Source organism: Hipposideros armiger, unplaced genomic scaffold (genome assembly GCF_001890085.2).
Source record: "Hipposideros armiger isolate ML-2016 unplaced genomic scaffold, ASM189008v1 scaffold_107, whole genome shotgun sequence".
Classification (NCBI taxonomy): domain Eukaryota; kingdom Metazoa; phylum Chordata; class Mammalia; order Chiroptera; family Hipposideridae; genus Hipposideros; species Hipposideros armiger.
In genome coordinates, this window is record NW_017731457.1 from 1,828,705 (window position 1) to 1,841,542 (window position 12,838).

Genomic DNA, 12,838 nt, shown 5'->3' on the forward strand with positions numbered 1-12,838 from the left:
TTTAGATTCCAGGCAGCAGCAGGAGTGGAAGGATGGCCAATGGTATTTTCATGAATTTAAGGAGTTTCCTAGAAGTTGCCTCAGAACATACACACACACACACGCACTCTCTCTCTCTCTCTCTCTCTCTCTCTCTCTCTCTCTCTCTCTCTCTCTCACTATCTCACTATCTCACTATCTCTCCCTCTCCCGCCCCCCCCCCAATAGTTTGTGGCACATCTAATGGCCAGGAAGACTGGGGAAATGTGACCGCCTAAAAATTCTATTAATATGGACAAGGATTTCTATCATAATACGCTTTTTCTTTTTCTCTCTTCACCTCGTGATGATAATTTTTTTTCTGCTGATTTGAAAGTTCTTTTTTTTCTATTGGCTACCTCTAACTTAGTAAGACTTACTATTTTTCCCTATAAAGCTTATCAAAATCTGTTTTCCCTGTAAACCTGATAACAACCATAACACATTTTAGGCACCTCTGGTTTACACCTCTCCCCCACTTCCATCCCTACCTTGTCCTTAGTTTTGAAATTTTAGATCAGATATTCAGATATTTCAGTTTTTATAGGTATTTCTTGTTTTAGTCATTGCTTAATTAGAGTAAACATTACTAATTATTTAACCCTTTGTACCTACTCATTATTGTTTTTTCCAGATTTATCTCTCTTGCTGCAATACACCCTTCAAGAGTTTTGTCAAAGAGGGCTTTTCTAGAAAAAAGTTTCTGAAAATATCTTTTTATTCCTGATATCTTTGTTTTACTTTCATGTTTAATGAACATTTTACCTGTATATGAAATTCTGTGTTCAAAATTATTTTCTTTCAGCATTTTGAAATTATTGCTTAGTTGTTGTGTTTCTGGTGTTGCTGTTAAGAAATCTGATGTCAGTCTAATTCTTGATTCTTTCTAGGTGACCCTCTTGTATTTCTGGAAACTTAGAATTTCTTCTGTCTTTGATCTCCCAGGACTTCTGTAAGACTATCCTGTAATGTTCACATCTAGCGTCTTTGTTTTTGAACTTTTATTATGTATTTCATCTCTGTCCTTTCCTCATGTATTCCGATTTTTCAACCCAGTTGTTTTTCTTCAGCGGTATCTGTTTCTGCTATTAAACTCATTCAGTTTTTATTTTGAACAATTACATTATTCATACCAAATTTTCTCAATTGGTTCTTCAGAACAACTTTCTAGTATCATCATCATCTTTCTGAGTAGACATACTATGTTCTATTTAAATTCTTCTGTCCAATTACCATTCTGATATAGCTTGTTCTGTTAATTGTCTTTCATGGTGCTGTTTTCCTCCTATGTCTGGTTAGTTTTTTCTGTGCAGTCATCTTTTATTCCCTTGGGACTCTGAGCTGCTTTGGCAAGTAATATGTAACTGAGGGGAGTATGTAGGCCTAAGCTCTGGTTTTCTCCCCTCTAAATGAATTTAAGGGGTGGGGTTCTAGCTGCAGGATTCAGCTTTTCCCTTTCGCTTCTCCCATCTTCCTCTGCCTCCCAGGGAACGCCCTAGTACCAGTCTTCCTTTATATAGGAACAACATCCTGCCTTGTCATTGCCAAGCCCAAGGAGCTGATGGGTGAAAGGAAGGAGGGCTCTGGAGCCACCCTTTATTCCTCATGCAACCCTTGCTCTGGTAATGCCATCACCCCTAAGGCCCAAAGGTCAGGCAGTAGATTTCTTGAGTGGTCTGTATATGTGGGGAAGGACACTGCTAGAAAGGCCTCCCTCCCCCAACCCATTTCTCCCATGTTAAAGTCCCTGGCCCTTTCCTATTTCAAATGCTCCCAGGACTCAGCTCTCTTTGTCTCTCCTGAAGGCTTTTCAGTGTTTGTGTCAGCTTACGAGGTGGGCCTGAGGTCTATCAGTTGGACCTCCAGTGGTTCATGGTAGTGTGCCATCTCTGAAGGTTGGAAAATGATCAAATTGGTAAAGAAAATAATGTGAAGGATACAAGGGAGTGGGACACCGCTGATGGGAGAGTAATTGGCATAAACTTTAGACAGGTCAAGTTGACCATATACCATTTCCCCATGTATAAGACACACCCTTTTTCGAAAAATTTGGGGTCTAAAAACTGGGTGCGTCGTATACAGTGGTTGTAGGGTTTTTTTTAAACTTGCATTTCCCGCTTTTTTTGCGCTTGTTTTTGCACTCATACAACCACTGTATAAGGTGCACCCAGTTTTTAGACCCCAAATTTTTCGAAAAAGGGTGTGTCTTATACATGGGGAAATATGGTATGTATATTTAAAAGCTTTCAGTGATGGATGTGTTAATTAACTAGATTCACATTGTATATATGCATCAAATCACCACAATGTACACTTTGAATATCTTACAGGTTTTTTTTTTTAAAGATTTTTATTGAGGGATTGGGGGGAGGAGAACAGCGTTGGGGAATTGGAGAAGGAGAACAGGCAGGTGGACAAATTGCTGTTTTGTTCTTCAGTCTAGTTGTGGAGGACGTCGCTTCACTGGCCCATGTTGGTATTGTAATCATTGTGCTCTTCCCAGGTGAGGCAATCGGTCACCGGTCATTGGTCGGCCACTCACAGCGGCTCCCAGTAGCTCACACTGGCTACCAGCCGCTCACACTGGCTGCCAGCCACTCACGTAGCTCACAGCAACCCACTGCAGCCCTGCTGCAGCCTACGCCGTCACCGGCGACTCACAGCAGCCCAGCTCCAGCTGTAGAGGGCGAGTGTCACTGGCCCTCAATGTGGAATCCGAACCGCAGCCCTGCTGCTCAGAGCTGGTGTCCCAAGCCAGCTCTTAACCAACGCGCTGCTCGGCCGGCCCTCTTACAGGTTTTTTTTTTTACAGGTTTTTTTGGTAAGTTATAACTCAGTAAAGCCTGGGGGGAAGGCTTCAAAATATTTAATCCCTTTGATCTAGAAGTTTTATCTCTAGGAATTTATCTTCAGGAGATAATCATAATGTGTACAAGGTACATCTACAGTGTTCATAGTATTTAAAAATTGCAAGCAAAATAAAGATCTTATTGTAAAGAATTTATTAAGTTATTGTGAACCTGCCTCTTGTAAAGCTTTGTAACTATTATAAAAAAGATGTAGAAGATTACTCAGTGGCATAGAAAATTTTTTTTTTTTTTTTTAAGATTTTATTGGGGAATTGGAGAGGAACAGCGCTGGGGAATCGGGGGAAGGGGAACAGACAAGTTGCTGTCCTTTGGTTCTTCAGTCTAGTTGTGGAGGACGTCGCTTCACTGGCCCATGTTGGTGTTATCATTGCGCTCTTCCCGGGTGAGGCAGATCAGTCGCCGGCTTCTGGACGGCCGCTCACTGCGGCTGCTGGCCGCTCACGCTGGCTGCTGGCCGCTCACGCTGGCTGCTGGCTACATACGGTAGCTCATGGCAACCCACTGCCCCAGGGGCTGCAGCCTACACTGTCGCCGGCGACTCACAGCAGCCCAGCTCCAGGTTGAGCTGTTGTTCAGCATCTTAGCTGTGGAGGGCAGTGTCACTGGCCCTCATATGTGGGATCCGAACCGGGGCCCCCTGGCGTCCCAAGCCAGTTCTTAACCATCACACCACTCGGGCCAGCCCTGTCCCATAACTTCTTGCATTACATGTAAGTGACTCCTTCCTTTGTCCAGTCAGAGGTCCATTCTTCTTTTGCTTATTTTTTCTTGCTGTGCTACTAAAATAGGAATCTTTCTCAAATGAGTATTTTGTGTTTCTCCCCCATCCGCATAGGGAAGGGTTGAATAGAGCATTCTGATCAGGGCAGAAAGCAGAAGAGTAGCACAAGGAGCTCTAGTGGAAGCATGTCTATCTGCCTGTCACTTGTGATTCATAATATTAGTGCTGGAAAGGTCCATTTTACAGATAGAGACACTGAGGCTTGGGGACACCTTGTCTAGGGTTTTGTTATTCCTTGGGCCCTGGATTCTCAAGCCACTGTCATTATTCCTTTTCAGTCCTAATCCAGACCTCTGGTGTCTAAACTAGCACCATTCTCCTTCTCTGTGAGTCTCCTGCTTGGCTCTGTCATATTCCTCTTTTTTTCCTTTTCTAGAAAGAAAAGTCAAAATCGAATGGTTCAGCAGCCCGGGAACCTAATGGCTTTCCCTCTGATGCCTCAGCCAATTCCTCTCTCCTCCTTGAATTCCAGGGTGAGTTGCATCCATATGTCTTCCTTGCAGGAAAATGAAAACTTAGATGAACTCACTAATAATAGTTCTATATATCATTTCAGTGCCTACTGTTTTGCTGGTATCTTGCTAGGCACTTTACATAAGTCTTTTCATTTAGACCTCATGATAACACTGCAAGATAGATGATAATATCCTCGTTTTCCATTTAAGAAAACTGAGGCCCAGAGAGGTGAAGTCATATGTCTAAAGTCACATAACTAGTAAGTGACAGACCTCATGTTAGTTCCTGGGTTTCTGGACCGGAAGCTGTTTTCTTTTTCCTTAAAAGATTTTATTGGGGAAGGGAAACAGCCAAGTTATTCTTCAGTCTTAGTTGTAGAGGGTGCAGCTAGCTCAGCTCCAAGTACAATCGCCATCCGGCTGCCCGTCAGCAGCTTGCGGCCACTCAGCTTAAGTTGCCATGTTCAATCTTAGTTGCGGGTGGGTGTAGCCCACCATCCCAAGTGGGAGTGGAACCAGCAACCTTGTTGTTAGGAGCACATGCTCTCACCAGCTGAGCCATCCTGCCACCTGTTGGTAGCTCAGTAGCAGCTCAGCTCGGGTGCAGCATCACTGGCCCATGTGGGAATCAAACCAGCGACCCTATTGCTCAGAGCTCGCGCTCTTAACCAACTGAGCCACTCGGCTGGCCCCAGAAGCTATTTTCTTAGAGTGTGTATTTATGATAATGCCTTACAGTAGGCCACCCAAAGCCAAGGCATCTGCCAACCTACTGTTGGCATAAGCTCTGCCTCCTAAACCAGTCTTCGGTAAACATCCTGTCTGTGTCAGCACTGCATTCATGTTGTTACCTTTTACACCTATGTGGCATTTACTGTTTACAAAGCACTTTCACTTCAGTGTCTCATTTTTATTCTTACATCAGCCTGTGAAATAAACCAGGCAGTAATCATCATCTCTAGTTATAGAAACTGATGCTTGGAGAAGAAAAGTGTTTGCCTAGGCTTAAAAGTGACACAGCTTTATTCTTTTTACAATAAAGTGCGACTTCCATTTTAGCATAGAAGACAGTGGTCTTTGTAGAAGTAAAGAATAGAAAAGGCTTATGATTTTCTCTTCAAGACTAGATTGGGAGTGTGCCGGTGTCCCCTCCCCACCTCTCTCCTAACCCCTCCCCACCTGGGTCAGTGTGATAAAGGAAGACTACAGGGAAAGGCTGTAGCTATGTGTGGGATGTTCAGTAATCATAGAGCTCTGGGAGACATATGAGGCTCCATTTTCTCAATCTGGCCACCATCTCATCCTTTTCATTCAGTGAACATTTAATGAACTCTTACTGTGTGCCAGGTACTATGCGCAAGAGATTCAAGGACCAGTAAGCCACAGAGCCTGCCTGCACAGAGTATAATATTAATAGAAGGAAACTGGCGTGTAAAATAATAAAAATACAGGTGCGCACAGTATACAACAAGAGCATAAAAGAGTGGTCATTTCCACCCAAGGGAGCCTGGGACATGGCTCTGCGGAGGACGTGATGCTTCAGCTCAATGTTGGCCTTTCCAGGATGACCGAAAAGAGCAGGTTATAACAGACACCTGTGCATGAAGCAGCTCTTCACTTAGGTCCAGCTTGGCTGGAGCCGAGGGTGTGTATGGACTAAAAACAGGCAGTGAGCCTGGAGCTCAGAAAGGACTTTGTATGGAATGATAGGGCCACCTTGTGCCTGCACGGAGAAGCACTGGCGTTTGAAATTTATTCTTTAAGTGCAGGGAACCAGTGAAGGGTTTAAAAAGATCACGCTGGCAGTAATGCGAAGTACAGTTGGGAGTACATGGGACTGAAGGAAGGGCACTTATCTCTGGTCTGTTACTGAAGACCAGGCCAGAGATTATGAGGCCTGAGCTAAGGCAGCAGGAGAAGAAGGAATGAACACAAGTGATAGAGCAGAAGGATGGATCAGATTTGGTGACTGGGTGCCGGAGGAGAGGGAGAGGAAGGAGTTGTTGACTCCTGTGTTTCTATCTTATGTGGTGACTTTAAGCATCAGACAGCTTCCCAGGTGGGAATCCCTTGGTCTGTGAGGCATCAGGTGGAGCCTGGGCCACTTCAAGGCCTGAGCTGAGTACCTCCAAACACCACTGCCCTCCTCTTTCAGATAGCCGAGAGTGCCAGACAGATTTCATCCTTTTCTACACATCTTGTGTTGTGAGAAAGGTTGAGAGGCATAGCTACGTCCCTCTGTTCCCCTGAACAGTAAGAAAATACCAGGGCTAAGCTATAAATTGGTGGGTAATAAAGGATTAATAACTATATCCTGACCGTCCTGAAATATACATATTGCATAAACTTAAAGATTCTAGCTGCATCTGGTGCTTAGAATATATGTTGTGAAATAGAAAATGCTTAAATTAATCAGCTTGGACTTTGTAAATAATTTGCAGTGCATAGAAGCCCGTGAGTGTCTGCCTTCGGTTCAGGGTGCATCTCCAGCAATGATCATTGTACCTGGTGTGTCCATGGCTGCTGCCTAAGGCCTGAACTAAGGAGATACAGTGTGTTCATGGCTGCCCAAGGAGATACACCAGGCCCTTGGCTCTACTGTGTTACTCTCGAGGGAAAAATTACCACTCTCAACTGTTGGCCTTTGTCACATTTGGTTTTCAGATGAAAACAGCAACCAGAGTTCTGTGTCTGATGTCTATCAACTCAAGGTGGACAGCAGCACCAACTCGAGCCCCAGCCCCCAGCAAAGCGAGTCTCTGAGCCCAGCACACACCTCTGACTTCCGTACAGATGACTCCCAGCCCCCTACTCTGGGCCAGGAAATCCTCGAGGGTGAGTCTCTCAGTTGACCCAGGATGAGCATCTGGGAGGGGCCTTGCCTGTTGTTTTTGACGTTTCTCTTTAGAGTAAGAGGTTAGAGAAAATGCTGCAGAGCCTTGGCAGCCTCAAGCCATTTGTTAACAATTTGAGCTGTTATGGGGAATGGTTGTCTTTCTCCCTTCTCACAGAATGAAGGAAGAAAATAAGCAACACAAATGAATGCCAGGCTTTGTGTGAGGCACTTTTTATATTTGATTCCTGGTACAGTTCTCTCCCAAGCCCTATGAAATAGCTATTCTGTTATCTCCATTTGACAGATGAGGAAGTGGAGTCTTAGGAAGGCTAAATTGCTTATCCAGGATCAAGTAGCTAGGAACTGGTGGAACTGGGTGTCTCCGATTTCATTTCTTCTAACTTCAGAGCTCATGCCCTTTGCATTATATCCTGCGAATTTCTTCTTTTAATACATACTGATTCTCCGGCAGTATTGCTTCTTCTGTAAGGCACCTACCTCCACATAGCTCTTGGGAAAGCTCCCCCAGCTAGAGCAGATTCTGTAGGAGCCTCCCGCCTCAGGAGGCCCTGTAGGTATGCTGACCTTGCTGCTTTTTCAGAGCCCTCCCTACCTGCCTCAGAAGTTGCTGATGAACCTCCCACCCTCACGAAGGAAGAACCAGTCCCACTGGAGACACCGGTAAGGAGGCACTTAGGGTTTCCCAGTTCTTAAGAAAAAAAGAAGGACTCTTGCTATGAATTGCACATATGGCCTCGAGTGTGCTCCAGTAGGGAGGGGAGGCAGTGTGGGAAACTGGTGTCTCCAGGTCCTAAGGCGGGGGAAGACGTTTGGTTAGCTGCGAGAAGGTTGGCATTGGGCTTCTGGTTTGTAATTAGGGTGGATGGAAGGTTCTGGTTCAGAGGGATGGCCCTGTAATTCTGTGCTCTGACTGTTCCTAGATTACTGAGGAAGAGGAAGACTCAAGTGCTCCACCCCTGAAACGCTTCTGTGTGGACCAACCTGCAGTGCCGCAGACAGCATCAGAAAGCTAGCACCATCCCCGCGCCCTAGCCTCCTGGCCCCCGCCTCTATTTATTGCGTCTGGTTCTGACCATGCTGTGTTGCTGGGGTAAGGGCAAGCACTGGGGTCCAGAGCCTGCACATAGGAGCCTTCCGGGCTGGAAGGCTGACATAGGACTTGGGGTGGTAACGTCATCTTCCTGTCCCTGGCGCCTGTGTCTGCTTGCTCCTGAAAAGAGCACTCATGTCCTTTTTGCACCCCAAGTAGGCTGGGGCATCAGCCATCCCAAGGTTCATCTGTCACCTCCAGGTAGCAGTCTGTGCTCTAGAACCTCTGGACTGAGCTGCTGGCGCTTCTACAAGAGGAAAGAGATGTGGAAGGCACCCTCTTGAGAAGAGAGTGCCTAGAGTTACTTGAACTTGAATGGCGACTGTAGACTCATGGACTTCCATAGGGCTAGGTGCCCTATGGGCTGCTGTTGGAGAGTGCCTGGGTAGAGACTTCGGAGGGAAGGGGCTTTCCTCCACAAGAAGGCAGAAAAGTCCGTATAGACCTCTTGCTGTCCTGGCACTTCTGCCCATTCCTGAGGTTATCTTGCCTCTCATGGGCTCTCTAGCTGCTGACAGTTCTTTGTCCCCCACCATAACCATTCCCTTCCCCCAACACACACACAGATGCAGCTTTCCCTGTTTTCACCTGTACATTTCATTCCAGCGTGGCTCACCTCCTACTATGGTCCCCAGTACCCACGCCACAGACTCTGCCCCAGCAAGAATTTGAGGTCTGACAACAGTACCCGTCCCCCACAGTACTCCTTCAGCTCAGACTTTCTAGAAAGTTCCCTTTTCTTTGAAATCTGCATGTTTAATTGAACTTTGTGATTTTATTTTTTGTTTCAAAAAAGTTTAAGAAATGGAAATGGGCAACAGTGAGTGAATACATATTTTAGCACTGAATAGAATATTTTTAAAATTAAACTATTTGAAATATGTCTCATTTGTATCTGAATGTTTTATTCTTGAAGGTTGTTGGGGTGGGGGTGGGGGTCTGAGGGTAGTGGTGACTGAGTGCTTGTGAAGTCACTGGGCTGGGCTCTGCCAGTTGTCTTTCTTCCACAGAGTGACTTTCTGATGAAAATGATTTGGATGTACCCTTTGAAGTTGTCATGTAGTCGAATTATATTTCTGTCCCTGTGTACACAGAATGCAACTGATGGTTGTGTTTTGCACAGCTCCAGGTCCTTAGGAAGCATTCACGAGTTCTTTTTCTTTTTTACTTTTTAAAAATTATGGCAAAATATACATAACAAATTTTATCATTTTAACCATTTTATAGTGTACAGTTCAATGGCACTAATACATTCCCAACATTGGACAATCAACATTGCTGTCTAGCTCCAAACTTTTCATTACCTCAAACAGAAACCCCATACCCACTAAGCATTTGCTCCCCACTTGCCCCTTCCCTGAGGCCCTGGCAATCACAAACCTGCTTTCTGTCTGTGAGTTCTTTTTTTGCTGCTGGTTCCTAAGGAAAACAGAACTGTGGTTGAAAAGAATTCTACATTCTCTATGTTCAAGAATTTCATTTCAGTATTTCCTAAAGTGATTCCTCTCATTTCTCTCAGGCGTTCCAGGTACCTTGGATGAGACTAGAATCCAAGTTCTGCCGTGTTTTGTCATCTCTGTTTGTTTTTTTAATTTAACATAACGTGTACTGTCAAGTTGTCAAATGAATGTCACAGTTACTGGAATTGTATGTGGTACATAAAATGTTTTAATGTGTTTTTAAACGTTATTGAAAGTATAATGACTATGATAAAAAGAATAGGCAAATTGTACCATTTGCAACGATATGGATGGACCTAGAGACTATTATGTTAAGTGAAATAAGTCAGTTGGAGAAAGACAAATACCATATGATTTCACTTCTATGTGGAATCTAAAAAACTGAATGAATGAGCAAAGTAAGCAGAAATGGTCTCAGAGATATAGAAGAACAACTGATGGCTGCTAGTTGGGAGGGGGGTGGAGATGAGGGAGAAGGGGAAGGGATTAGACAGAATAAATAGGTAACTACAATATTGCCACAGGGATATGAAAGACAGTTCGAGGAATATAATTAATAATGTTGTAAATATTTTGTAGGGTGTCAGATGGTCACATGTCTTGCTAGGGAGACCGCATCATGGATGGGGTAGAGGCTTGATCACTGCACTGTACACCTGAAGCCGATGTTGTATAGTATTTTATATCAACTATAAGTGAAGATATATATGTAGTCATGGGACGTGGAGTATAGGGTGGGAGTGGAGTCAAGGGAATTGTAATAGATATGTATGATACTGGGGGGGGGAAGTGGGGCGGCGGATTGGGGGAGAGGGGGATTGTCACTTCGAGGGGTAAAAAGTATAACTATTGCAGTGTGTTGTACAGCTGAAACTAATTCTAAAAAATGTGTATTTCACAATAAAAAATAATTTAAAAAAACAGGCAGATTTAGAAAAGAACTAAATAGAGTTTCTGTAAATGAGAAACAATTATTGAAATCAAGTGTCACAAAAGGTAAGCTGGAGAGAAAACGAACAAGGGGAGATAGCAGTTGGCATTTGTGGTTACTTCGTGACCAGGTGCTAGGACTGGGAGGAATCGTGTCCCTCGGGGCGATTGGCCCAGGAGTTGGACCTCTCCGTGGAACTACATAGAGCACAGTGTGGTAGGTACTGGGGTAGAGCCCACAAAGGAACATGTAGGATGATGAAAAATGTGTAATGGAAACCATTTTGTTCTTTTCATTGACTTCCACTTTAGCACCACTTCATTGATATTCTAAGAAATTCAGGCTAGCAGTCTCCACTACCATCCCAGAATATTGATGCAGTAAGGGTTAAGAGGAGTAGAAAAAGAGAAGGGAAAAAGTCCAGGAATGACCACATTTATTTACAACTTGTAAATTCCCTCTGGGCAGCGGTAGGCCCAATGCATATGCACATTTGAATTAGGAAAAATACAGAGTTTAATTCATATTCATTAAATATGAATAAGCACTAAAGAGCAATAGAGCTTGTTGCATTTTTGCACACGAGAACTTTGGAGTATGCAAAAGGTAAATGCGTGGGAGCAGATTTACTCATCATCTTGGAAAATGGTATTTTACAAATATTTGTTGACAACATATCCTGGGTTCTCTGTAAAGTTCAACTGGTAGACACATGGTCTCTACCTTTCTGAGGTAGAGAAGCGAGACAGGAGTCTGTGCCGTGGGGGTGGTGAGGGTTGAATGCTGTCAGGGCTCAGAGAAGAGTCTTGGAGGCTTTGCGATCACAGAAGGTTTATAGAAGAGCTGGCAGTGAGGCTGGGCCTTGAGATATTTGGATGTAAGGAAAGATTACTTTGGGCAGGTTAGCATGAGCAAACAAAGGGAGGCCATGAGGCATGGGATGTACGTAGGGAGTAACGGGGGAATTGGGTGCCTATTTTTACAACTTTGTATTTTGAGAATTGTCAAAATCCAAAAAGCTGAAAAAATAGTTTAATAAGCTATGTAAACCCTTCACTTACATTCACCGTTATTAACATTTTGCCACATTTGCACTATATCTCAATACACGTTTTTTCTTTGCTTGAAAATAGGCTGCTGTCATTCTGACTCCTTAGACCTAAATACCTATATCTCCTAAGAATAAGGACATCCCCCAACAAGACCAGTGTATCATTATCGTACCAAGAAATTTAATAATGATATAATATTTAATCTGAACATAGTAAAATTTCCAAAACTGTCCCGATAATGTACTTGATAGTAATTCCCCAGACCCCCAGATCCAGGACCTAATCTGGGGCCACACATAACATTTAGTTCTCAGGTCCCTCTAGTCTCTTTTTAGAACCATTTTTGGGAGGTGGGTGGATAGGTATCTTTTCATAACAATATTTTTTAAGGGTCCTGGTGGTTATTTGTAGAATGTCCTACAATCTGGATTTGTCTTTTAAGGGTTTCAGGTTAAATGATTTTGGTTAGACTACTACAGAGATGATGAGTACTTCTCATTACCTTATATCAAGAGGCACATATTGGGGCGGCCGGTTAGGTCAGTTGATTAGAGCACAGTGCTCATAACACCATTGTTGCCAATTTGATCCCCACATGGGCCACTGAGATGTGCCCTCCACAACTAGATTGAAACAACTACTTGACTTGGAGCTAATGGGTCCTGGAAAAACACACTGTTGCCCAATAAAAATTTTTTTAAAATCATTAAGAAAAAACGGCACATATTGTCAGTTTGACCCATTATTGGTGATGCTGAATTTGATCACTTGGCTAAGGTGGTACTGGCCAGACTATTCCACCTTTAGGGTGCATTTACATAAATCTGTAGGGAGTAATAGTTTTAGATGGTTCCCCAACAACATTTACCCACTGATTTTAGCATCCAATGATGATCTATTTCTGAATCAATTACTTCATTGGAGGTTGTAAAATGGTGATTTTTCTAAATCTTTTTATATTCTTTCATTCATTGTCAGCCTTCTATAACAGATTTCCCTTGTCTTTCACTTCTATTTCTCTTTTTCTCTCTAAATATTATGATGGGCTCATGGATTCCCTTTATATTCAATGTGTATTATATTAAATTCGTTACTGTCTTTTTTTTTTTCTGTACTGTCATTTTTTAAAATGTTCAAATTGTCCCAGATTCAGCCAGTTAGAATCCCTTCATGCTGGCCCCGTTGTCCTTTTGACATGTCCCCATCATTATTTGAGCAGTTCCTTACTGTCAGGCACAAAAAGATGCGCCTGTCTTGAACTTTGTCAGCCCCAGGCATTCTTCTTAGGAGAGCTAAATCTTTTTTTTTTTTTTTTTTTTTTTTT

The 12,838-nt window shown here is 43.4% G+C and overlaps 1 protein-coding gene across 2 annotated transcripts in view; it reads left to right on the top strand.

Annotated features, from left to right (window-relative positions):
* BCL7B (BAF chromatin remodeling complex subunit BCL7B) overlaps positions 1-8,957 on the top strand; it is a 15,720-nt gene extending 6,763 nt beyond the window's left edge. For both annotated transcript variants that reach the window (XM_019646794.1, XM_019646793.1), the window contains exons 3-6: positions 4,046-4,142; positions 6,789-6,959; positions 7,562-7,641; positions 7,902-8,957. In XM_019646794.1, coding sequence (XP_019502339.1) covers positions 4,046-4,142; positions 6,789-6,959; positions 7,562-7,641; positions 7,902-7,994 — 441 coding nt within the window. In that variant the 3' untranslated portion in view covers positions 7,995-8,957. The remainder of the gene's footprint in view (positions 1-4,045; positions 4,143-6,788; positions 6,960-7,561; positions 7,642-7,901) is intronic.
* Positions 8,958-12,838: the final 3,881 nt, after the last annotated feature.